We start from the raw sequence: 25,804 nt of genomic DNA, 5'->3' as shown, positions 1-25,804 counted from the left end.
ATCTGTATGATTGGTATGCAAGACAAGTTTTTCACTGTACCTCAGTACAAGTGACAATAATATACCAATGCTTTGGCTGTCGGGAACCATTTCTCTTTAGCTTAATCAATTTGATCAAACCCTTGAAGACGATAGTGAGACCGCTCCTGGAGTATTGTGGATGGTTTTGGATACCCTGTTATAGGAAAGAAGTCATTAAGTTGGAAAGAGTACAAAGAAGATTTATGAGAATGTTGCCAGGACTCAAGGGCCTGAGCTGCAGAGTGAAGTTGGGCAGGCTAGGACTTTATTCCTTGGAACATAGGAGACTGAAGTGTGACCTTATAGAGGTGCATAAAATCATCAGGGGAACAGAAAGGGTGAATGCACACTGTCTTTTCCCCAGGGAAAGGGAATCAAAAACTAGAAGGCATAGGTTTAAGGTGAGAGGGGGAAGGGACCTGAGGGGCAACTTCACACAGAGGGTGCTGTGTATATGTAATGAGCTGCCAGAGAATGTGATTGAGGCAGGTACAATGACAAAATTTAAGAGACACTTGGACAGGTACATAGATAGGAAAGGTGTGGAGGTACTGTATATGGGCTAAACACAGGCACATGGGATTAGCTTAGATGGGCATCTTGGTTGGCACGGGCAAGTTGGGCCAAAGGGCCTGTTTCTGTGTTGTATTACTCTGACTCTATCTGCTTTTCTTGAGAGCAAGTCCAGCTTCTGGAGTTTATGCAACCATTATCTCTTTTGTTCCTGGTACCACAGCAGTAAATCACCTCCAAACATTTCTCTGATCTCTTGAATAGTGCTGTCCTGAAATATTTGTAATGCTACAGCTGAGGCTGAGCTTGTGTTTATATATATATATATATATATATATATATATATATATATATATATATATATAAATAAATAAAACTAGGCTTGTATACACTTTGTCTTGTTGTTCATTCTCAATAAGCAGTACCACACTTTCTCACAATCCATTCTATACAGACACAGCAGACCTGGGCCACAGTTGGCTCAATATGTGAGGTAGCTGGACAAAGGAATCCTGTTTATTACAGAATGATTCTTGTGAATTCTTCTGCTACAGTGTTGGAATGTTATTCCTTTATGTCATGGTAGTTTATATTAGAAGGTATTCAGGAATACAAGGAACTGGGTGTAGGTGTGCGTAAATCTTTGAGAGTGGCAGAATATATTGAGAAAGATGTTAACAAAGTATATGGAAGCTCAGCTTCATAAATTGAGGCATAGGGTGCAAAATAGGGAGCTTGTTGCTGAATCTTTTATTTAACAGAAAAATAAGTTGGTTAACTCACACTTGGATTATTGCATGAATTACTGGTCACTGCATTTTTGGAAGGATGTGAATATCTTAGAAAGGACACCGAAAAGATTTACCACCTTAGTTCCAGAAATGACAGATTTTGGCTATGTTTAGGGTGGGGGAGTTGGATTTGTTGTCCCTTGAGCAAAGGAGGTTGAGTGGATTTAATAGAGCTTTGTGAGATCACAACTGGCTTAGATTGGTTAAATGGAAGGAAGCTGTTCTCAAAAAATGGATGTTTCAAGGAACAGAATTAGGTTTATTATCGTTGATATATGTTGTGAAATTTGTTATTTTGCATCAGTAGTACAGTGCAAGACATAAAAATTACTAAAAGTTACAAAAATAAGTAAATAGTGCAAAAGAGGGATAACAATAGTGTCTATGGACTGTTCAGAATTCTAATGGCATGCTAAGGGGAAAAGAAACCTTTTTTACATGGAGAGTGCTTTTGACCCTAAGCAAAAGGCATGGCTGCCAATGCTGGAGAGGGCAGTGGGAGACAGGGCAGGATAGCATAGGGACTTTGGAAGCTTGTTGAGACGGAGGTGTGTGGGTGGCTGTTGAGGGCTGAGTGGGACAGGAATATGCTACCTTCCTTTCTGCTACCTCCTTGCGTGCAATTAAAACCATGGCTTCCCTTTAGAAGAATAGGCCATAGATGTGAAGGCAGTTTTACACATGTTTACACAGTTGTTAACCCTTGGCTTCTACCAAAGGAACCACTGGTTGAAGCAATCGCCAAGACAACTTTGAATATAAATTCTTCAAGAAAAAGGCTTTTCAGTGAGATTATATCAAAAGTAGCATCAAATTCCTTCAGATTTAATTGTTTTATGAGAGATTTTTTTTTAATTTACTATGTCAATCTCAAATCCTTGGGATTTGAAACTGGCATTTTTTTTCAATAGACCTCCAAAAATAATTCTGAAAGAATTTGATCCTTTATATCGTTCTACTTTGAATTCATTTCAATTGGCACTTCCTAGTTCAGTGTTTGCATGACCCAGTAATAATTCCTCAGTCTGTAGTTAAAGAGATAAATAGTTGCTTATTTTGCGCACACAGACCTTGGATCCCACACAGAGTATTCTGTACCAATTTGTCTTTCCAATCGGTGTATCGCCTCAAGGGGCCACATGAGTGGCTATGGTGCTACATAAAAAAAATGTTAACACTACTGAACGCATTAACCAAATGACAGTAAGAAAGTAAAGGGCTTTGCACTATTATGTATATTATGAATAAAATATATTTTTGAAATAAAAGAAAATTCCTGTGCAAAAGTGCTCATCGCCTGGGGGCAAATGCTTGGAGTACTTTGACTGTTGACTGCAAAATGTAGGCTGTTATTTTTCACACAAGAAGATTTTCTGCTTCTCTTTTCCTGTTTCTGAATTGTTGGGACTCTCTGAGCCGCCCAGTAATGTAGCAACTGTGCTGTTGCACCTTCAAAAGCTGTTCATTATGAATTCTTGCATTCTGAAGCTCTGGCTCAAAGTTAGTCAAACACCAAAATAATTTTGGTTTAGTACTTTATTTGCTTTGGGTCAGAGAACTGTGAAAATGTGTATTTTGATGTTGATTGATGGCACACTGACATTTTCAAAGGCAAAGTTTAATTTTGGTTCATCTCCAGGATTCCAGTTAAATGTGTTGTGACAATCAATTCACTGCTGATCTGCAAACAGTGAAAGTACAGAGGATTAACATTTTTGATAGTTTGGTGTATTTTGGGTTCTCATTCCATAGTTGAGGTTTGCATAAGCTCGCTATGACTGTAGGTACCAATGCAAATTTATTTTTGGCATTCAAGAGCAAGCATGATGCAAAGTAACTAGATACAACCATGTGACACAATCTCTTAAAGTTATCTCTTAAGGATACAATATCCTAACAATCTGAAGGTAATACTTCTCTTAGCAGCAGACAAACATATACCTCAGCTACCAAAAATAAATTCAAAGAGTACTCTGGTACTTCACTTAACACTCGGGATGCATTCCCGGGAATGAGAATGCTAACTAAATTAGCCATCGTATGGAGGGCAGGCATGGTACTGTAATGGTTATCATAATGCTTTACAGTGCCAGCGACCCGGGTTCAATTCCGGCCACTCTCTGTAAGGAGTTTGTACGTTCTCCCCATGTCTGCATGGGTTTCCTCCCGGTGCTCTGGTTTCCTCCCACATTCCAAAGACGTACAGGTTAGGAAGTTGTGGGCATGCTATGTTGGCGCCAGAAGCATGGTGACTCTTGTGGGCTATCCCCAGAACACTCAACACACAGTGAAATACATCTTTTGTGTATCGATGTACATGTGACTAATAAAGATATCTTATCTTATTATCTTAGATGGTAACTGATGACTGTGTTATTCTGTCTGTGAGTAATAAATGATGACCTCATTGATGATAAGCATTGAGTATTATTTATTGAACTGTAAACATACAGACCTAACTCAATGTAAATCGACAAAAGTGAACTTGCAAAGAAGGCAGAACAGCAGCAAAAATATGATGTGAAGTGGGAGAGGCTGTAGCTGGGAGGATGAATATGTTGTGAGTCTTTTTGAAGAAGAATTTCAAGGTTTACCTTGGCTGCTTCTTTCTCTTACAGAGTATTCCTCTGTTGCAGGAGTTGCCATTGAGAACAATTCTCTTCACCAAGAAGTTACACTCCCAACCTCAGGGAAGAAAGCTCTAATACCTCCTAGATCTTTGTGATGTTTACCATCAAAATAACTGTTCTCAGATTTCTTTCAGCTGGAACCTCTATTGTTTTAGCACTGCTGACCTCAAATTAAATATAGTGTTGCTTTAACTCCTGTACTTTTGCATCCGAAGCGATGCTTTCTCAACACTATTGACTCCTAACCTACGATATCACTTGCTGACCTTTATTCTAAAAATTACACGTTCAAATACTGTAACAACACCGATTAAATATAGCCAAAAGTCACTGCAATCTCATTGGTTGAGCAACAATTACCAGCTCAATATAAATAACTTGTATCTTTGGGTACTTTGGTTATCTTCACCAGGATCATCATCCCTTTTAAGTTTATGTAAATTCTTTGTAGAATTCTCAGTCACTTAATCTGCCCTGATATCTTTCAGTTTTTACTTCATTTAGGTGAATGTAGACAAGTTTTGCAAGTAAGCTCCTATTGTAACTTGTATTATATTTGACGGTTCAAAACTAGTACTTGTACAGCACAGAAATGGGCCTTTCAAGTACCTATCTACGCCAGTCCCATTTTTGCCCACTTTAAGTCTGTACCCTCCAATGACATGGCTATCCAAGTGCTTGCCTAGATGCATTTTAGATGTGATTGTCTCTGCTTCCACCAGCAACTCTATCAGCCTGTGATGCTGCTGCAAATTTTTCATTGCACCCATTCATATGACAATAAAATTAATTTTGACTTTGATCAACTACTCTCTGTGCGGGAAAAAGTTTTCCTTGTGATCCCCTCTAAATATCTTCCTTCTCACCTTGAACCCAATGCCCTTCCATTCAACAACTGTTGTGAAGAGCTGATTGAAGGATAAAACTTCCCCCCTTCCCCCACCGAATTAGAAGGTAAGTTACTACATTCTCATTGGCTGAGGATCAAATCATTCTGTGCCCTCAATGGCTGATTATTAACGTCCTATGCTTTCTCATTGGCCTGGTTTCTTTGAGTGAACATATTTTCTAACTGGATCAAGAACACTATAATTGATCACTGAGTTAGTAATGAACAGGGTACCCAGATATAAGAATAAGAAGGTTTTGCTAACCCTCTTGTCTTTAGTTGGGTTTCATCTGGAGCAATGAGGTGATGTCTGAAGTTAAGATTCAAGCAGTAATTGAATCCATTCTTTTTCTGAGGCAAATTGATGCAGCAAATCTGTCTGAGGGAAGGGATTTCAATATCATAATTTGGCTGCTTGTTGGTAGATTAACTGGCTACTGTAAATTACCCTTGGTGTGGGTGGTAGGAGAATCTGGAGGGGGTGGATTGATGGGCATGTGAGAGAATATGGTCACGTGGGATCCAGGGTGAGCTAGCTAACTGGATGCAAAATTGTCTTGGTGGCAGGAGTCAGAGGCTGGTAGTGGAGGGTTTTTCCACACTAGAGGCCTGTGACCAGTGATGTGCCACAGGGATTGGTGCTGGGACCCCTTTGGATATCATCTATATTAACTATTTGGATGAGAATGTAGAAGGTGTGCTTAAGAAGGTTGTGGATAACACCAAAATTGGTGGTATAGTGGACTGTGAAGAAGGTTATAATAAGGTAAGATCTTTATTAGTCACATGTACATTGAAACACATAGTGTTTGCTGACCTGGGTTATATTGGCTGAAAAGGTGTCAGAGGCAGACTTGACAGCTACTTTAAGTAGAAGAACAGGAAAAAAATACGTGGTAATGTATCCCTGCTTGGGGGGAAGGAACAAGTGAGATATCAGCTGTGACTCAGTGGACAATACTTTCCCCATTCTGAGTTAAAAGGTTCTGGGTTCAAGGCCCACACCAGACATAAGACACACATCTGGGCCAACATTCTAGTGCACTGCCAAGAGGTGTGCTTTACTACTGGACATAGATGCCTTGACAGTGTTTTGAAAAGAAAAATGGCAGTTATCTCCAATCATTTGGCTAATATTTATTCTTCAATCACTAGTTTTTATGTAAAGCACTCTTTCTGATTGTTTTTCTACTTGTAGAATTTGCTATTCTCAAACAAGCTGTTGGATTTTCTTTGTTTCAACTGTGCCTATGCTTTAGAAGTACATGATTGGCTGTGAAGTATTTTTGGATGTATTGAGAAACATTATATAAATTTTACTTTCTTTCTTCCATCTGAATTCTCTCTGCAGCATTAGTAATATAACTTGTTGCCCTGGAAATTCCTTCATACATCTGGGAGGAAAAAGTGTTGTCATAAATGGGCTGAACTCGGATGAGAGCAACATTTTGCCCATTTTTAGGTGAGCACCTGGAGGGAAACTTGACACTGACTTTCCAACTATGTTTTTGTTAAATAATAGTAACTGTCTTTTGGCACAGAAAATATTAGTAATCGTGCAACATCCTAAATTTATCTACATTTTTTTTCAACCTCATGGATCTGGAAAACACTTTTAATTTGTACAACCACCAGCTTTTTCTAAATCTGTTTGCCCTGACACCATGTTGCATTCTTTGTCCTTGTTGAGACTGTCATCACAATCAAAAGCACAATCTCGTGTGTGTATCTGGATTGCTTTGCCCATGGAGCTCAAGATCTTGGTCACTCGGAGCTTCCTAGCCTGAGGACCAAGTTGCTGCTGCTGATTTCGGCCACATCTGTCTGTTACTTGCTGTTGTGGTGGATCAGAAACCCAAACCCCATACTCAAGCAGAGAAAACTTCCATTTGATTTTCTTTCCACCCACGTGAGCAAGCAGAGGGATTTGTAGAGTTGTAGCTTCCCCCAGTGTATAGGCATTCATACTTGTACAGTAATTTTAGAACATAGAGGCATGGGAATCCAGGGAAGCTTGGCTGTGTAGATTCAGAACTGGCTTTCCCATAAAAGACACAGGGTGGTGGCAGATGGAGTGCATTCTGACTGGAGGTCAGTGACCAGTGGTGTTCCACAGGGATCTGTTCTGGATGAGGATGTGGAAGGCTAGGTTAGTAAGTTTGCTGATGACATGAAAGTTGGTGGTGTTGTGGACAGTGTAGAAGATTGCTGTAGGTTACAACAGGACATTGATAAGATGCAGAGCTGGGCTGAGAAGTGGCAGATGGAGTTCAACCCAGAAAAGTGTGAAGTGATACGCTTCGGGAGATAATTTGAAGGCAGAGTACAAGGTTAATGGCAGGACTCTTAGCAGTGTGGCAGAACAGAGATATCTTGGGGTCTACGTCCATAGATCCCTCAGGTTGCCGTGCAGGTCAATAAGGTTGTTAAGAAGGCCTATGGTGTGTTGGCCTTCATTAGTCGAGGTATTAAGTTCGAGCCGCAAGGGAATGTTGCAGCTCTATAGAACTCTGGTTAGACCACACTTGGAGTATTATGTTCATTTCTGGTTGCCTCATTATAGGAAGGATGTGGAAGCTTTGGAGGGTGCAGAGGAGATTTACCAGGATGTTGCCTGGATTGGAGAGCATGTCTGATGAGGATAGGTTGAGTGAGCTCGGGCTTTTCTCTTTGGAGAGGAGGAGGATGAGAGGTGACTTGATAGAGGTGTACAAGATGATAAGAGGCATAGATCGAGTGGACAGTCAGAGACTTTTTCCCAGGGCAAAAATGGCTAACATGAGGGGACATAATTTTAAGGTGATTGGAGGAAGATATAAGGGGGATGTCAGAGGTAAGTTTTTTTTTCACACAGAATGGTAGTTGTGTGGGACACACTGCCGGCAGTGGTTGTGGGGGCAGATACATTGGGGACACTTAAGAGACTCTTAGATAGAATGACAGAGAAATGGAGCGTCATGCAGGAGGGAAGGGTTAGATAGACCTTAGAGCAGGATAAAATGTTGGCACAACATCATGGGCCAAAGGGCCTGTACTGTGCTGTAATGTTTTATGTTCTACCAATGTTGTATGAACTAATTAAACACCTAACTTAACTAATCCCTTCTGCCTGCACAATGTGCAAAAAATGGAGGGATATGGACATTACATACACCTATCTAAGAGTCTTTTAAATGACTCTATCGTATTTGGCTCCACCACCACCCCAGCAGTGCATTCTAGGCACCCACTACTTGCTGTGTATTTAAAAAAAAAAGCTTGCCCCACACATCTCTTTTGAACTTCCCCCCTCTCACCTTAAATGCATGCCCTTTAGTATTAGGCACTTCACCCCTGGGAAAAAGGTAACAGCTGTCTACTTTATCTATGCCTCTCATAATTTTATAAACCTCTATCAGGTCTCCCCTCAGCCTCTGACACTCCAGAGAAAACAACCAAAATTTGTCCAACCTCTCCTTTATAGCACATGCCCTCTAATCCAGGCAGAATCCTGGTAAGCCTCTTCTGCACCCTCTCCAAAGCCTCCACATCCTTCCTTTAATGAGGCAACCAGAACGGAATGCAATGCTCCAGGTGTGGCCTAACCAGAGCTTTATAAATCTGCCATGTAACTACCTGACTTTTGAAATCAATGTCTTGACTAATAAAGGCAAGCATGCCATATGTCTTCTTTACCACCTTTATCAACTTGTGCAGCTACTCTCAGGGAGCTATGAACTTGGACCCCAAGATCCCTCTGTACATCAACGTTGTTAAGGGTCCTGCCATTAACTGTGTACAGTCCTTTCTGTTCCTATTGGAAACTGCCATCCCCCCTGCCCCCCATTCTTCCCTTGCAAACTCCTGTCTGATAAGCCTGGTTGCATCCCTGAAGGACCTCCATGGCTCCTTTGCACAAAGAACATGCCTTTTGCAGCCTGTCCAGTTCTTTTGACCCACTGGGTATCATAGAGGTATAGAGTTACACAGCACAGAAGCTACTGTTTGTCCCATTAAGCCCACACTGATCACCAAGCACCCATTTATACTAATCCCATTTTTCCTCCCTCCAGATTCCATTACTCATCCACACACCATGGCCCATTAATCTTTTGGGATGTGGGAGGAAACTCTCAGGGTCACAAAGGGAAGGCACAAAGTCTGCATAAATAACACTGGAGGTCAGGATCAAACCTGGCTCTCTGGAGCTCTGAGGCAACGGTTCTACTAGCCACACTACCATGCCATCATCTACACTGTTCCCCACAGACTTCACCTTTGCACCATTTGTTCTGCAAGCAACTTCACTTTCCATTAGAAGGAAGAATGCTGTTTGTATTATGGTGTGCGTCTTTTAAGATTTGGCTCCTGAAGTCGCAGCTTTGAGCCCAAAGTTACAGCAGTGCAAGATCTTGCAATAGACAAATAGACTAGAGCACATTGAAAGTGGTATATTTTGGCATTAAGCAAGAAAATCCAATCATGGTGTTCTGGAAATGTAGTTGATGCTTAATTTTTTAATGAGACTTTTAAAAATGTTTGGATAAACGCAATGCTAATTTAACAACTCTAAAATGTAGTAAACCAATTTCCAAGTTATTGAATCCATATAATTTTGCTTATTTTGTCATTTCATCTTTATTCGAGCTTCATGTATGCACATTTCTATGACAACACAGCTTGTTTCCCACTCTTAATCCAGCATCACTAATGTAACCTGAAATTCAAGAATGCAGTCCTATATCCAATAGTTAAGGTGGAGTTTGATTTCAACTTCAACTTAATGAAGGTGAAAATTAAAGGGTTGGCAGAGAGGTCATTACATATGAAATATATACTTGCTGGGCATGAGTCTGAAGAAACAGAAGACCCTAACAAGTTTGTTTTTGCTTCCTTGGCCTGCCTTAGTTAATTATTGCAGATGCTTTCATAACCCTGTGGTGCATTGTGCATTTGGGGTGCATTCTTTTTAAGGTGAGGAGAATAATTGCAGCCAACTGCCCTTGCAAAGCTGTAGCTAATGTACGAAATAAGCCTGGCATTGTTTGTAAATTTCTGTTTCATTGTTCATGCAATGTTGGTGGAGGATTTATCATTACCTTCACGTCATCACCTTTAATTGCAGGAACCCTTGTGGTGAAGATACACCCACAATGACGCTAGGTGGGAACTTCCAAAATTTTGACCCAGGAACAAAGGAACAGTATGAGGAATGAGAGGAAAACGGAGAGATTAACTATGTCGGCACAACATTATGGGCCGAAGGGCCTGTTCTGTGCTGTACTGTTCTATGTACTAGTATTTCCAAGCCAGGATGGTGTGCAAGTTGGCACTGTGTTTTCCATGAGCTGTGTAAGTTAGGGTGTTTTGCACATGTTTTTGTGGAAGCCTTGGTAAGTTGCTGCAATGTACTTAGTAAATGGTGCCCACTGGAACTATAGTATATGTGTGTGGTAGAGAGCATGATGCCACTGAACAAGTGAACTCCTTTGTCCTGGATGGCAGTAAGTTTCTTAATTCTTGTTTGAGTTGGTCCTCATCCAAACAAGTGATGAGTATTCCATCAACCTTGTGGTTTGTGCCTTTAGAAAGACTCTGGAGAGTCGCATCCTGCAGAATATGCAACAGATCACCTTGGCTTGTCAGGGAGATGGCTCTAAGTGTAGGGGCAGGCACGGTAGTGTAGCGGTTAGTGTAACACTGTTACAGCGCCAGTGACCCAGGTTCAATTCCGGCCGCTGTCTGTAAGGAGTTTGTACGTTCTCCCTGTGTCTGCATGGGTTTCCTCTGGGTGCTTCAGTTTCCTCCCACATTCCAAGGACATGCGGGTTAGGAAGTTGTGGGCATGTTATGTTGGTGTTGGAAGCATGGTGACACTTGCGGGCTGCTCCCAGAACACTCTACGCAAAGATTTATTTCACCGTGTGTTTCGATGTACATGTGACTAATAAAGATGTCTTGTCTTAAGTAGTCATTTGAAAGGAAACCTGATATAGGCAATATTGGAAGGTAAGGAGTGATAGGCATGTGATCAATGAGGGTAGTTTAACATTCCTAAATTTAATACAGTTTAGAAGCTACTGAAGTTAAATTGGAAAATTTGTCCATCATGGCCTTTTAAGGATATTTTTTCATGGGTATATAAGATATCAAGTAAGATATTTATTAGTCACATGTACATTGAAACACACGGTGAAATGCATCTTTTGCGTCGAGTGTTCTGGGGGCAGCCCGCGAGTGTCGCCACGTTTCTGGCGCCAACATAGCCTGCCCACAACTTCCTAACCTGTATGTCTTTGGAATGTGGAAGGAAACCGGAGCACCCGGAGGAAACCCACGCAGACACACAGGGAGAACGTACAAACTCCTTGCAGACAGAGGCTGGAATTGAACCCAGGTTGCTGGCACTGTAACAGCGTTACGCTAACCGCTGCACTACCGTGCTTCTCCCTACACTACCATGTCGCTGACAGGTTATTTAGTATGGAAATTAGTCAGGAGATTGGAATTTTCATTGAGCTGGAAGTTTGCTTTTTAAATTATCGATGTACATTTACAAATCAGAAACCAGTCATTTTTCCCAGTGGCTCACTAGCACATGTGATTTTTCAAGACCATATGATATTGTTTCACATTTCAATCAATTTGATGGATAAGGGAATTCTTTCTCAATCATTTTTTATCGGATTTATTAGGGACAATGTATTTTTATAGCAATGAAGTTTCATCAGAAATGAAATGGCTGTTCTGATGGCAGTCATCCCTATAAAAGTTTCACTATTTCTCTCTCCACAGCAATTTGCCTTGCCTGTTGATCATCTCCTGCATTTTCTGCTTTTAATTCAGATTTCCTGCATCTGCTGTATTTTCCTTTACTGTTTATACTCCTGTCTTTGGTCTTCCTTTCTTGATCTGTCCTTCATGAGTTTAAAGTTTCTACTGGACTGGCCCTCAGCTTTTTTTTCTCCTCTATTTGGGAGAAAGAAAAGGCTGAGGGCCAAATTTTGTCAAGGTCATGAAAGAATTAGTCCATGATGGCCAGGTATTTCCAGCATTCCTATTTCTTTCAGATTGCCAGTAACTGCTGTGTTCTGTATCTCAGTTCCAGCATTTCTTTTTATCTCTATCTCTCTCCTCTCCTCATTCGTATCCGATTTATCTCCCCTCCAGACAGATCATTTGCAATTAACAAGCAACCATCGCCCTCTGTGGACCCCACCACTATTTGCTTTGTCTTCGCCCAATCACAGACATTCCCTTTGTTTTCACCACCCCTCTTACTTCTCTGCCACCTAAAGCAGCCGCGCCTTCAAGCTGCAAGTAACTTTGCCTTGTTCCGATGAGGGGATGAGTGGGTTTCCTCCGGGTGCTCCGGTTTCCTCCCACACTCCAAAGACATTCAGTGGGCATGCTATGTTGGTGCTAGAAGAGTGGCGACATTTGCGGGCTGCCCCCCAGCACATTCTCAGTAACGCAAAAAATCGCTGTGTGTTTCGATGTACATGTGACTCATAAATAAATATCTTATCGGTTTGACACATTAACTCTGTTTCTCACTTCTCAGATGCTGTCTGACCTGAATATTTCCAGCATTTTCTGTTTGTCCGGTATCTGCACTGTTTTACTTTTCAAAGCCCCAGCTCCTTGTGAGTTAATAGAATCCAGATCACATCATATTTTATGCAGTAGGTTCACAAAACTTGAAAGGACAGACAAAACTGAGTGGGTATTTAATGTTTGTACCTCCTTGTTGCTGGAGAAATGCAAACCTCAATCCACTTGAACTCACCTTGTAACTTTCCCTGCTTCAAATTGGTAGCTAACTTTCTCTTTTAAAAGTATGATTTTTCTCTTTCTCAGTAATTCCCTTTGGCAAAAGGTTCTCTGCTCCTACAACCCTCTGTGGTGTGACAATACGTTCTCCAAAGCTTTCCATGACAATTTAAAATTAATGATCCCCCATCTGTTGTTCTCCACAACCAAAGGAAATAATTTTTCATAGCTGACATGAGAACATAAGAAGTAGCAAGAGTAGCCCATAGGCCCCTTGAGTCTGCTCCTCCATTCAGTAAGACACCATCAAATCCCCTTTTTATAACTTTAATCACCTCCATTATATCTACTCTTGACCGCTTAGATTTTCCATTCAGTCTTTTAAAACATGAAAGATTCACAACTAAATCAACTTTATATTAGTTACATGCTGTGTAGTTCTTTCAGTCATGACAAAAGATGTATTATCTATGGATAAATTCCCATTTATAACCTTCATGTCTGAACTGTATCAAAGATCTGCAGAGATGATGCTTCAATATTTTAGGGTTTATTGGTGATTGAGGTCATTTTCCTTCAATCTATTTTAGTTCATATAGGAATTTATGGTTTAGAGAAGGTGCAGAGGAGATTTACCAGGATGTTGCCTGGATTGGAGAGCATGTCTTATGAGGATAGGTTGAGCGAGCTAGGGCTTTTCTCTGTGGCGAGAAGGAGGATGAGAGGTGACTTGATAGGTGTACAAGATGATCAAAGGCATAGATCGAGTGGACAGTCAGACTTTTTCCCAGGGCGACAATGGCTAACTCGAGGGGACATTATTTTAAGGTGATTGAAGGAAGGTATAAGGGGGATGTCAGGGATATGTTTTTTTACACAGTGGAGGGTGCATGGAACGCACTGCCGGCAGAGGTTATGGGGGCAGATACATTAGGGACATTTAAGAGACTCTTAGATAGACACATGAATGATAGAAAAATAGGGGGCTATGTGGGAGGGAAGGGTTAGATCTTAGAGTAGGATAAAATGTCAGCACAACATTGTGGGCCGAAGGGCTTGTACTGTGTTGTAGTGTTCTATGTTTTAAAACCATTCAGTTCATGTTCAAAATGGATTGTAGATGATTCCCACTTTCTGGTCCATTGCACTTTATGGAACTTCCAAGTGCTCACTGAGGTATTTTTGTTTACCATCACCTTTTCAGGCAGTGAGTTCCAGACTCAGCAATTTTCTGAAAGATTTCTTTTTTCCCCAACTGGCAGGATAAGAAAGTCAATGTCCTCTTTTGAGGCCAACATCTTTAGCATTAAGGCCCTTATTACAGACCAGTCTGCTCCAATGGACAGACCACATTGCTTTTGTACCTGAGATAAGACTTCCAAAACTGTTTATACTGAAATCTGTCACAGCAAGCAAATAACAGATGGACAAGAAAAACAATTGAAGGATGTTCTCAAAGCCACCTTGAAAAATATAACTGCCCCCGCAACTTGGAGGAATCACTGCTCAAAGAGGAAAAGACACAATCAAAATGACATTGAAAACCTAAATTCCATTCATCAGGTCTCCACTTGAAATGGCAGAAAGAGTGTAACCCCTCACAAACTACCCACCCTATCAGGCATCTCTTGCCTTGCCTGTGATCGAGTCTGCAGGTCTCGCGTCGGCTGTTACCTCAGAGCTCATAGAACTGTAATGGAAGCAAATCATACTTGAAAATCACTATCTGTGTGTGTATATATTTATTAGTCACATGTACATCGAAACACACAGTAAAATGCATCTTTTTGCATTACTGAGAATGTTCTGGGGGCAGCCCGCAAGTGCTGCCACTCTTCCAGCGCCAACATAGTATGCCCACAGCTCCTAACTTGTACATCTTTTTTGGAATATGGGAGGAAACCAGAGCACTCGGAGGAAACCCACGCAGACACACAGGGAGAATGTACAACCTCTTTACAGACAGCGGCGGGAATTGAACCTAGGTCGCTGTGACCACTTTGCATTACACTGGACTTTATTTTTTTTTCTGTTCTAATTGTGTTCTTTATTATAATTTATGTTTTCATGTGAATGTTATGTTTCTGATGCTATGTGCCTGTGATGCTGCTGCAAGTAAGTTTTTTTTTTACATTGCACCTGTGCACACATGTATTTGTGCAAAGAACAATAAACTCAATTTTGACCCCGAGAAACTATTTAAGTAAAATCGCCAGTATTGTAGTTTTTCATTTCCGATTACCGGCTTCTTTATTTTACCTTTTACACAAGAAATCTTCTTGCAAAGCAGTCATTGTACTTGTGTAGTGGTGAGCATGATTCCACAGACAATGCTGCGATTTGTTTGGTTGTAATTTATTCAATAGAAGTCATTATAACTGTAATTAGGATCAACAAGTAAAACTCTGCACTTTCAGCAGTACCAATTAATTTTGGATGATTGCTGCTGAGTTCCTTAAACTAACAGCGCACCTTTATCCATTACATTGACTCTGACTCTGAAGAATAATTGCTTTTAGGCTCCTGTTGCCGATGTGTTCCGTGAATTTCTTGTCCACTAAGATGCTTTTCTTCCCCCTTTCTCCTTGGCACGACACAGACACATGGCTGGTGTTACAATTTACTTCCTGACAAAAACTGCCCCTAATGAGTGCAAAGGTGTTAATGGGAGGGTGGGAGAGGGAATGGAAGAAATCTGATCTTGTGCTTGGTGCACGAATCCCAATGTGAGACATGAATTTGGGATTTGTTTCTTGCCATTCAGTTACAGGGTTTGGGTGTTCAGATTATGAATCAGTTAATTTGAAGAAGTCAAACTAACATTTAGGAAGCATGTTTCACCTTGTCCCAACCAGAACGCAGGCAATTAATTAACTAGCATGGGGCAGGCTTGAAGGGCTGAGTGGCCTACTGTTCCCACTTTGTTACGTTCTTATTAATTACCATTGTGGTTAATATTTTTGTGTCAAGTATGGTCATTAATTAGAGAAACAAAGGACTGCAGATGCTGGAATCTAGATGAAAAACACAACTATGCTGGAGGAAATCAGCAGGTCAGGCAGCATCCCTGGAGGAAAGCAGGCGCTCAACATTTTGGGTCAGGACTTCCTCAGGACTGAAGATAAGAAAAGGGGAAGATGAATATATAGGAGGGAAAAGCAGAGCAGTGATAGGTGGACAAAAGAGGGGAGGCGGGGTGGGCACAAGGTGGTCATAGAACATAGAACACTATAGCACAGTACAGGCCCTTCAGCCCACAATGTTATGCTGACATTTTATCCTGCTCTAAGATCTATCTAACCCTTCCCTCCCACATAGCCCCCTATTTCTCTGTCATTCATGTCTATCTAAGAGTCTCTTAAATGTCCCTAATGTATCATCCCCCACAACCTCTGCAGGCAGTGTGTTCCATACACCCACCACTCTGTTTTAAAAAAAAAACTACCCATGACATCCCCCTTATACCTTCCTCCAATCACTTAAAACGTATGTTCCCTCGTGTTAGTCATTGTCGCACTGGGGAAAATGTCTCTTGACTGTCCACTCGATCTATGCCTCTTATCTTGTACACCTCTATCAAGTCACCTCTCATCCCCCTCCTCTCCAAAGCGAAAAGCCATAGCTCACTCAACCTGTCCTCATAAGATGTGCTCTCCAATCCAGGCAACATCCTGGTAAATCTCCTCTGCACCTTCTCTAAAGTGATAGGTGGATGCAGGTAAGAGATAATGATAGGCAGGTGCGGGGGAGGAGGGGAGAGCAGATTCATCGGGGGATGGGTCAAAAGTAAGGAGAGAGAGAGGGGAAAAAAAGAGTAGAGAAAAGAGGGAAGAGAAGAAGCATGGTGGCAGGTGGTGTTGTGGGGAAGGAGCATAGGGATTACTTAAAGTGGGATGCTCCTGCAAGTAAGTTTTTCATTGCAGCTGTGCACACATGTACTTGTGCAAAGAACAATAAACTTGACCCTGAGAAACCCACTTTAAGTAATCCTTCCCCACAACAGACCCACCCCATGCTTATTTTCTTCTTCCTTTTCCTAGCCTATCTCTTTTTTTCTCTATCCCCTTTATTTTCCTCTCTCTCCTAACCTTTGACCCATTTCCCCCCCCCCCAGTGGATCTGCTCTCCCCTCCTTCCCCACACCTGCCTATCACTATCTCTTATCTGCATCTACCTATCACCACCCTGTGCCCACCCTGCTTCCCCTCTTTTGTCCACCTATCACTGCTCTGCTTTTCCCTCCTATATATCGGGCTTCCCCTTTTCTTATCTTCAGTCCTGAAGGGTCCTGACCTGAAATGTTGACCACCTGCTTTTCTCCACGGAAGCTGCCTGGCCTGCTGAGTTCCTCCAGCATCATCGTGTTTTTCATGATCATTAGTTAGCATGGTAGATTCTCTTCCAAACAACAGGAAACCTTGTTAAGTCCAGATATCCAGTTTGGTGATATTGGCTGAGGAACTTCTGGAACACCAAAAGATTCCCCCTGCTCTTATCGAAATGGTGCCATCATCAGCATCTTGAATGGTCAAGCGAGGCCTCTTGTCACTCAGACCATTTTTTTTTGGACAATGTATCAGCACTAACCAAGCATTTCTTGGAATATGTGCTTAAGTCTCTTGAATGGGTCTTGATGCAACAATGTAATCCAAGTGCATAAAGGGTTCATTTAAAGAAAGAAATTGCCAATTTTTCCTCCTCTCTTATTCATGTGTTCAATCAAAATGAATAACATGCTGTTTCCCTCCATTTTGTCTTTCAGACCTGAAGACATTTATCAGCTTTCACCTACTTTTATTTGGTCTCCTGACTGAAAGCCAGAGCTACGTTAAGTTTGCTCCACCTCTTTCTCCATGGTGACCTGCTAGAGTTGGACAATGTCAACCCCTTTCCCAGGTAATACCTCTTTGAAATAACGTGGGACTTTGTTTAGTCATAGAGTCATACAGCACAGAAACAGGCCCTACAGCCCAACTCATCCATGCCGACTATGTTGCCCGGCAAGTTAGTCCCATCTGCCCACGTTTGGCCCGTAGTCCTCTAAATCTCTCCTTTCCATGTAATTAACTAGATGGCTTTTAAATGTTGCTAACGTACCCACCTCAGCCACCATTTCCGGCAGCTCATTCCAAATACGCACCACCCTTTGAGTGAAGAAGCTGCCCCTGATGTCCCTTTTAAATCTCTCACCTCTGATCTTAAATCGATGCCCTCTTGCTTTTAACACCCCTCCCTGAGGAGAAAGTAACAGGGTGTGTGGTGAGACTTTTAAGATAGTTAAGGTGAGAGGGGAGAAATTTAACAGAGATCTGAAGGTTAAGTTTTTCCCATGGAGAAGGGTGGTGGTTATTTGGAACTTGCTGTCAGAGGAAGAGGTGGTGGAGACAGATGCAATAACAACATTTAAAAAGCATTTGGACCGGTGCTTGGACAGGAAAGGAGTAAAGGGATACAAGCCTAATACAGGCAAATGGGATTGGCATAGATAGACATTATGGATGAGATGGGTGGAAGGGGCCTGTTTGTGTTATACCATTCTATGATTCCATAATTGAATTTGTTTGCTGTGATTTTTTTGGGAGGGTTTCAATTGTTTTTTTGTGGCTTTTCCCCTCCCTGGCTCTGGCAACCATTCAATATCTGTACTTCCCAAATCCTGGTCTCTTGGTCATTCTGAATTTAAAGAAGCCCTTTTATTGATGGCTGTGCCTCCTCCTACCAGGGTCTTCATGCTGTAGTCCCCTCCATCTCCCTTTCTTCCTATTTTAAGAGGTTCCTTTTAAAACCCACTTCTTTGGGCAAGCCTTTAGTCACCTGCATGCATGAGGTGCCCAATAACGAGGAAAGTATTAAGGCATTTAATGGCAGAGTTAGAAGGAAGTTGAGGAAACTTTTATTCCCAACCAGAATGTGGTGTGGTTCAGGAAGCTGATATCTGAGGTAGAATTCTTGTGTGAACATGTAAACTACAGGTAGAAGGCTGGAGAACTGAATTAGTTTGAATTGCTATGATAGGCTGAATGGTTGTAAGTTTCTGATCCTATATGGCCTGGTGTCAATTTCTATTTAATACCACTTCTGTGAAGTATTTGGAATGTCCTGGCTCAATAAAGACCTGATATAAATCCAAGTTTTTAATTGTAACTATAATGTGTGATTCGTGGAAATGCTTCTCCAAGGCCAATCAAACTTCGTTTCTGCATAAAAACATAGGTTGCAGAACATCAACAGGCCAGGCAGCATCTGTGGAGAAAGAACCAAAGCTATCACTTCATATCAATGATCTTTCATTGTTCAAACTTCATCACATCTTTGTTTTGCTTTGTTTTAAACAAATCGCTGAGGCTGGGACACTTCAGTCTTGGAGTTTTCGATAAATAAAAATGGAAAATGCACAATGGTGTTTTAATTTTAAGTCTCAATCTGCTGGGAATGCTCATCACGGAAGCTCTCGTAATGTGCTGTGAAGCATGCCTTCAGCATTAATTAGTCATCTGCCTCTTGTCTTGCTTCCCACTGCATTGAATTCAGATGGGATAAGAATGCAGGTGTATATTTAGGGAGAATATTGTGAGCAGTAGTTTGTGTGTTTTTAAGATTAACATACACATTTTAGTTGTTTATGGAGAAAATAATGTACACAACAACAGCAGACTTGTTGATGCTGGTACTCTTCTGCTTTTTGACCTGAAAATACTTTGCAGCAATTAGTTTTTAAACTTTTTGAATCCTATTTTCTGATGCAATAACTGTCAAAGACATATTAACCTATCCAACCAAGTATACACAGTGCTGAACATTATTATCGGGGTATTGGAGGTAATGCAGAGAAAACATTGTGTCTAGCTGTTTAATTTCAGAAGAAACCTAGAAAATTATTGACCCATGTGCGCACACAAATACATTTGAACATGCACGCCAGATTGTCGAATGGAAGGCACATGAAAAACAGGTGATTCATCAAGTCTACCTCGGTTTATCTTTACTTATCATTGAATATCTTCCCCTTCTTCACCACATGCCCCCCAGCACCTTCACCAATGACCAATTATAGTGCATTAATATTACTAATAGAAGGTGCTGCAGTTAGAGAGTAAGCAAAGATGTTAAAATATTGGAGAATAGCCAGTTATTTGAATGAACAAATCTATTTTATTTCCCAAAGAACCTCCATTGTGCAAAGCGTCGTTTCTCTACCATGTGCCTATGACCAGATAGGCAGCTTATTCCACAAAGGCAAGTCTCTGAAACCTTTAACAGTGGGTGGAGAAAAACTGTATCAACAATGCCCACTACAATCCTTGGTAGTACAAACCAAAATAGCATGTGCTACAGGAGGAACATCAGTTCAAATTAGACTAAGCAAGAAAGGATTATGCCAGTAAAAATCTCATTGAAGGCAGATGTTGGGAGGTTATTCAGCATGTATAACATGAAGTATTTTGCAGTCTGACATCAAAAGAGAAAATAGTGGAGTTAGTCAAAGTTTCTTATGTACTTGAGGAAGGAAAGTATAAATGGTTTTCCTGAGATATACTGAAGGCCCCTCTTGAGGAGGATGAAAAAACTTTCATTTAGGTTTGCTAATGGGTCAGAACATTTAACTATGTTCTGAAATATTCTGATGTCTCTTTAGATTTATTAACATGGTAAAAAATAAAGGTCAAGATCTGCATTTTGAGTACAAGGTCAATTTATCAGTCTCATTCCTTCTCCCAGTGGATGTAATTGTGTTTTTCAAACAACCATACAAAGAGCGATTCTAATCTCGCTCTCTATTTCTGTTAAAGGCTGCTTCAAGCAGCTGCAGTTCACGACTTTGCTGGGAAGTCCAAATAAACAGAGGTTCTCTTCTCCACGAGTTGCTTGAGGCACCCATCACTACTGCCCCTTACGGTTCCAAATGCAGTGTTTTCCTTTTTCCCTTTCTCCTCCTATGCTGCCTTTTTAACAAGCTCCTTCCCATATCTCTCTTGCCAGCCATTCCCCACTGTCACTCTGTTTCCTTGAGGAGTACAGTAGTGTAGTGGCTAGCGTAACACTATCGCAGCACCAGAGACCCGGGTTCCATTTCGGCCGCTATCTGTCAGGAGTTTGTACGTTCTCCCCGTGTCTGCGTGGGTTTCCTGCGGGTGCTCCCGTTTCCTCCCACATTCTAAAGAGATGCGGGTTAGGAAGTTGTGGGCGTGCTATGTTGGCGCCAGAAGCGTGGCGACACTTGCGGGCTTCCCCTCCAGAACACTTTATGCAAAAGATACATTTCACTGTGTGTTTTGATGTACATGTGACTAATAAAGAAACCTTATCTTGTTGGAAGTCCATTCATATATGGTTAGGGCCTTGCCAACCATTGAGCTTTCTTGTTGATTACAGCACTGACCTGCAATTTGATTGAAACTAGGCTTGGGAATGATGTAAGTGTCTCGCTCCCTTTTCATTGTCTACTCCAAGCCCACTCACCAAGCTTGATATGGTGTCACACCTTCTACCGTCATCACACTTTGGTCCTGAAGCATCTCCATTTGAACAGCTTGCATCGTCCATCCCTCTGCTTCCTTTCCAAAATTGTTTATTGATTCCTCCACCTAACTCCCACCCACCATCTTATCCCAAGCATGGCTCTCACACTTCCACTCTTCAACACCTGTATCTAAGTTCTTTAACCCTTGAGCCTCTCATTCAATACTTTCTTTAACTTCTGACTGCACTTAAACTCTCCCACTTGTACTTGTCACTTAGGTTCTGTGCATCTCCTGTCACCCCTAAACTACTTGGACTCCCAATGAGAGACAGAAAAAATTCTGTCTATCTTTGCTCATCTCTTGTCTTCCATCCATCAACCATTTCCCCTTCCTCTGGAATTGGCGGCAGGGATTAAAGGGAAATTCTTCAAAGTCAACTCGTTTTGTGTTTTGCTCACGAGCTCCCTCATTTTCTTACTTCTTTAACTCACCAAAGCCTTGCTTGACCTTTTATCTTGAGGACCTCCTGCACTGAATATCACTTACAATCTTGAGCTAAACTTCTGGCCCAACAGAACTACATGTGTGTTTTATAGAGTGCCTTTTATGACTCCAAAGTATTTTATAGTCAATAAAATACTTCTGAAGTGGGATTATTGCTGTAATGCATGGAATTCAGCAGCTTGCTTTGATATTATCTTGGTTATGTTGCTAGGTGTCCCAAATGTTTAATGTTGCTGATTGGAGAATTAATATTGCTGTGGATAGTGTAGAAAGTCCTGTAGTAGGCTACAACAGGACATTGATAGGATGTAGAGCTGGGTTGAGAAGTGGCAGATGGAGTTCAACCTGGAAAAGTGTGAAGTGATACATTTTGGAAAATCAAATTTGAAGGCAGGACTCTTAGCAGCGTGGAGGATCAGAGGGATCTTGGGGTCCACGTACATAGATCCCTCAATGTTGCTGCACAGGTTGATAGGGTTATTCAGAAGGCGTATGGTGTGTTTGCCTTCGTTAGTCAAGGGATTGTGTTCAAGAGCCACGAGGTAATGTTGCAGCTCTATAAAACTCTGGTTAGACCACACTTGGAGTATTGTGTTCAATTCTGGTCACCTCACTATAGGAAGGATGTGGAAGCTTTAGAGAGGGTACAGAGGGATGTTGCCTGGATTGGAGAGCATGTCTTATGAGGATAGGTTGAGTGAGCTAGGGCTTTTCTCTTTGGAGCGAAGGAGGATGAGAGGTGACTTGATAGAGGTGTACAAGATGATAAGAGGCATAGATTGAGTGGACAGTCAAACTTTTTTCCCAGGGTGAAAATGGGTAACACAAGGGGGCATAATTTTAAGGTGATTGGAGGAAGGTATGGGGGGGGGATGTCAGAGGTAAGTTTTTTACAGAGTGGTGGGTGCGTGGAACACACTGCTGGCAGAGGTGGTGGGGACAGATACATTAGGGACATTTTGAGAGATCTCAGATAACCACATGAATGATAGAGAAATGGAGGGCTATGTGGGAGGGAAGGGTTAGATAGATTTTAGAGCAAGATAAAATGTCAGCACAACATTGTGGGCCGAAGGGCCTCTACTGTGCTGTAATTTTCTATGTTCTCAGTGTTGTTGGGATATCTGTGTTACTCTTTAAAATATTGCCACAGAATCTTTCTGAAGGGGCCGACAGAGCATTTGTTTAATAATCGAAAGTCAGTTTTTCTAACACTCACTTTGCAAACAACTGGGGTGATGGTGTAGGTTAGATATCAGAATCCCCAGAGAAAAACCACTGGTGAAATGGTGGTTTGTGCCGAATTATTTAAGAGTTTATATATCACTAAATTTACACGCCATGTTGACACCTCAGCACATTATAACTGGACTATATGATGAATGCTTCCTTGCATGTACATAGCTTTAGTTGACCTATCCGGATGTATCACAATATGGCAACTGCTCTTCCTGAGACCACAAGGAGTTACAGGGAGTTGTGAACGTAGCCCTGTCTATCACAAAAACCAGCTTCCCCTCCATGGACTCTGTCTACACTTCCCACTGCCTCAGGAAAGCAAGCAACATAATTAAAGACCCCACCCACCCCGGACATTCCCTATTTCCCCCCAAATTAGGCAGAAGATACAAATGCTTGAGAACACCATCCACCAGACTCTTGAAAGGACCTCTCATAAAAATGAATTCTTGATCTCTAAATCTACCTCATTATGGCCCTTACACCTTATTTGTCTACCTGCACTGCACTTTCTCTTACTGTAATTCTATATCCTGCATTCTGTTATTACTTTCCTTTTGTACTACCTTGATGTACTTGTGTATGGAATGATCTGTCTGGATGGCATGCAAAGAAGAGCCTTTCACTGTATCCTAGGTACATGTGACAATAATAAATGAATTACCAACTAAATTCTGTTCTATATAACATTTATATCAGGCCAATACGGGAACCACACATGTCCTTGGGTGATGGCTGATAAGGTGGCCAACTGGGTAGTTTGTGAAGTGGTCTGCTCCTTCCACTGCTTATGCGGAGCTTCTATGTGTTGTCAATGCCTTACCTCTGTTCTCAATGCCATTCCAACTACTGCTCCTCCACTCCAAGCAGTCATTGGCCAGGAATCATCGAACATAGAACATTACAGTACAGGCCCTTCAGCCCACAATGTTGTGCTGACATTTTATCCTGCTCTAAGATCTATCTAACCCTTTCCTCCCACATAGCTCTCCATTTCTCTATCATTCATGTGGCTATCTAAGAGTCTCTTAAATGTTGCTAATGTATCTGCCCTCACAACCTCTGCTGGCAGTCACCCACCACTCTGATTTTTAAAAAAAAAACTTGCCTCTGACATTCCCCTTGTACATTCCTCCAATCACCTTAAGATTATGCCCCTTCATGTTAGCCATTTTTGCCCTGGGGAAAAAATCTCTGACTGTCCACTCAATCTATGCTGCTTATCATCTAGTACACCTCTATCAAGTCACCTCTCATCCTCCTCTTCAAAGAGGAAAGCTCTAGCTCACTCAACCTATCCTCATAATCAGTGGAGATATATTACATTGCTTCTTGGAGGCTTTGAAATGGTCCTTGAATCTTTTCTTCAGTCTGCCTAGTGTTCTTTTTCCATGACTGAGTTCAGAATAGAATGGACATGTGAATGAACTGGCTTGCCTAATGTAGCCTACATTATGTATAACTAGGGCCTCAGAACTGGGGATGTTGGCCTGGGTGAGTACATTAACATTGGTTCACTTTGCACACTGGCCTCCTTGGGATCCATAAAACAAGAGGAAGAATAAGTTGGTTTTGATCTTGAGGAACTGCCTCAAAAGTAATAGTATTTATTGTTCAGCTCCACGTGAAGTTGTTAAGGAGACTTAAATAGAGAATATGATTCCCGATAGTATATGAAAGGTGTCTCTTGAAAACAAGAAGTTCATTGTCTCATGAAGCATATCAGCAATTGGTCAAGCTTCCTTCCCAAACAAAAATCAACTGGACAGGAAGAGCTTTCAGCTTGTTTACATCCCATTGTACAATGGGTGGTACTAAAACCTACTGCTTAAATGAAACCTTCCTGGTGAAGCAGGACTAGTTTATGCAGGAGCCTTATTCACCTCATGAAAGAATACGTAGTTTTCAAGGAATTGGAAGGTTGGCACTGCTGTTTAAATATTATTTGGGCTGTGAGTTTTACAAAGCAGCAAACACATTCCCTGCTAAAGGGCTTGCAATAAAATCAATTTTGGCCTCCAAATCTGACTTTCATTAGGGTGAGGTCTGATGAATCTCAATATAGCTGAACAGGGTATCTGTCCAGCAATGAATTCTTAGTTAAGTAACAAAGCTAAATGCATATGAAAATGAGGCATGTTCAAAATCTACATGTGTAAATGATCTTCTCCAGCTTGTGTATCTCCTCAAGTTCTCCACGAATCTGATCTGCAGATCTACTTCTTAATTCCTATTTCATTTGGCTGACTTTTACTTTTCCTTCCCACCCCCTATCTCCTGGGATTCTCTCCCCTAAAGCAACTTCACATTGCTACCACCTTTTATTTTACATGGGAAGCTTGTCATGTTTTCATTCTTTCCCTCAATACCTTGTTCCATTTTGTTCCTTACCTGAAATGTCCTATTCCTTATGCTTAATGATCTGATATGATTATCTCAGCAGTTCTACATAAAGGCTCACAATATTAGTACTGTTATATATTTAAGCAAACTTTTGATAAAAACTAAGTACCTCCTGAGATTGTGACTACATTTGATTTCTGAAAAGAATGCATAACAATGTGGATGTTTATCGTAGTGTAGCGGTTAGCGTAACACTATTACAGCGCCAGCGACCCAGGTTCGATTCCGGCCACTGCCTGTCAGGAGTTTGTACATTCTCCCCGTGTCTGTGTGGATTTCCTCCAGGTGCTCAGGTTTCCTCCCACATTCCAAAGACATACGGGTTAGGAAGTTGTGGGCATACTATGTTGGCGCCAGAGGGGTGGCGACACTTGCAGGCTGCCCCCAAAAAAACTCTATGCAAAAAGATGTATTTCATTGTGTGTTTCAATGTACATGTGACTAATAAAAAGTTATCTTAATCTATGAATACTGTGCAGATCATGGGACATGGAGCAGGGGAGAGGACAGATAAAAGATCATCCGTGATGTTGTGGGATGACAGAGTAGATAAGGAGGGCCAGATGGCCTACTATTTTTATTTATGTTCATCAACAAACT

The 25,804-nt window shown here is 41.4% G+C and overlaps 1 protein-coding gene across 2 annotated transcripts in view; it reads left to right on the top strand.

Annotated features, from left to right (window-relative positions):
- Positions 1-25,804, top strand: part of gypc (glycophorin C (Gerbich blood group)) — a 99,575-nt gene that overhangs the window by 2,254 nt on the left and 71,517 nt on the right. The window contains exons 1-2 of one of the 2 annotated variants that reach the window (XM_052020425.1): positions 6,194-6,306; positions 17,359-17,492. In XM_052020425.1, the coding sequence (XP_051876385.1) occupies positions 17,474-17,492 (19 nt within the window). In that variant the 5' untranslated portion in view covers positions 6,194-6,306; positions 17,359-17,473. Of the gene's footprint in view, positions 1-6,193; positions 6,307-17,358; positions 17,493-25,804 lie in introns of those variants that run through there. The other variant, XM_052020415.1, reaches the window with a different exon arrangement.

Source organism: Pristis pectinata, chromosome 1, assembly GCF_009764475.1.
Source record: "Pristis pectinata isolate sPriPec2 chromosome 1, sPriPec2.1.pri, whole genome shotgun sequence".
Taxonomy (NCBI): Eukaryota; Metazoa; Chordata; class Chondrichthyes; order Rhinopristiformes; family Pristidae; genus Pristis; species Pristis pectinata.
This window is presented reverse-complemented; position numbering and strand designations above follow the sequence as displayed.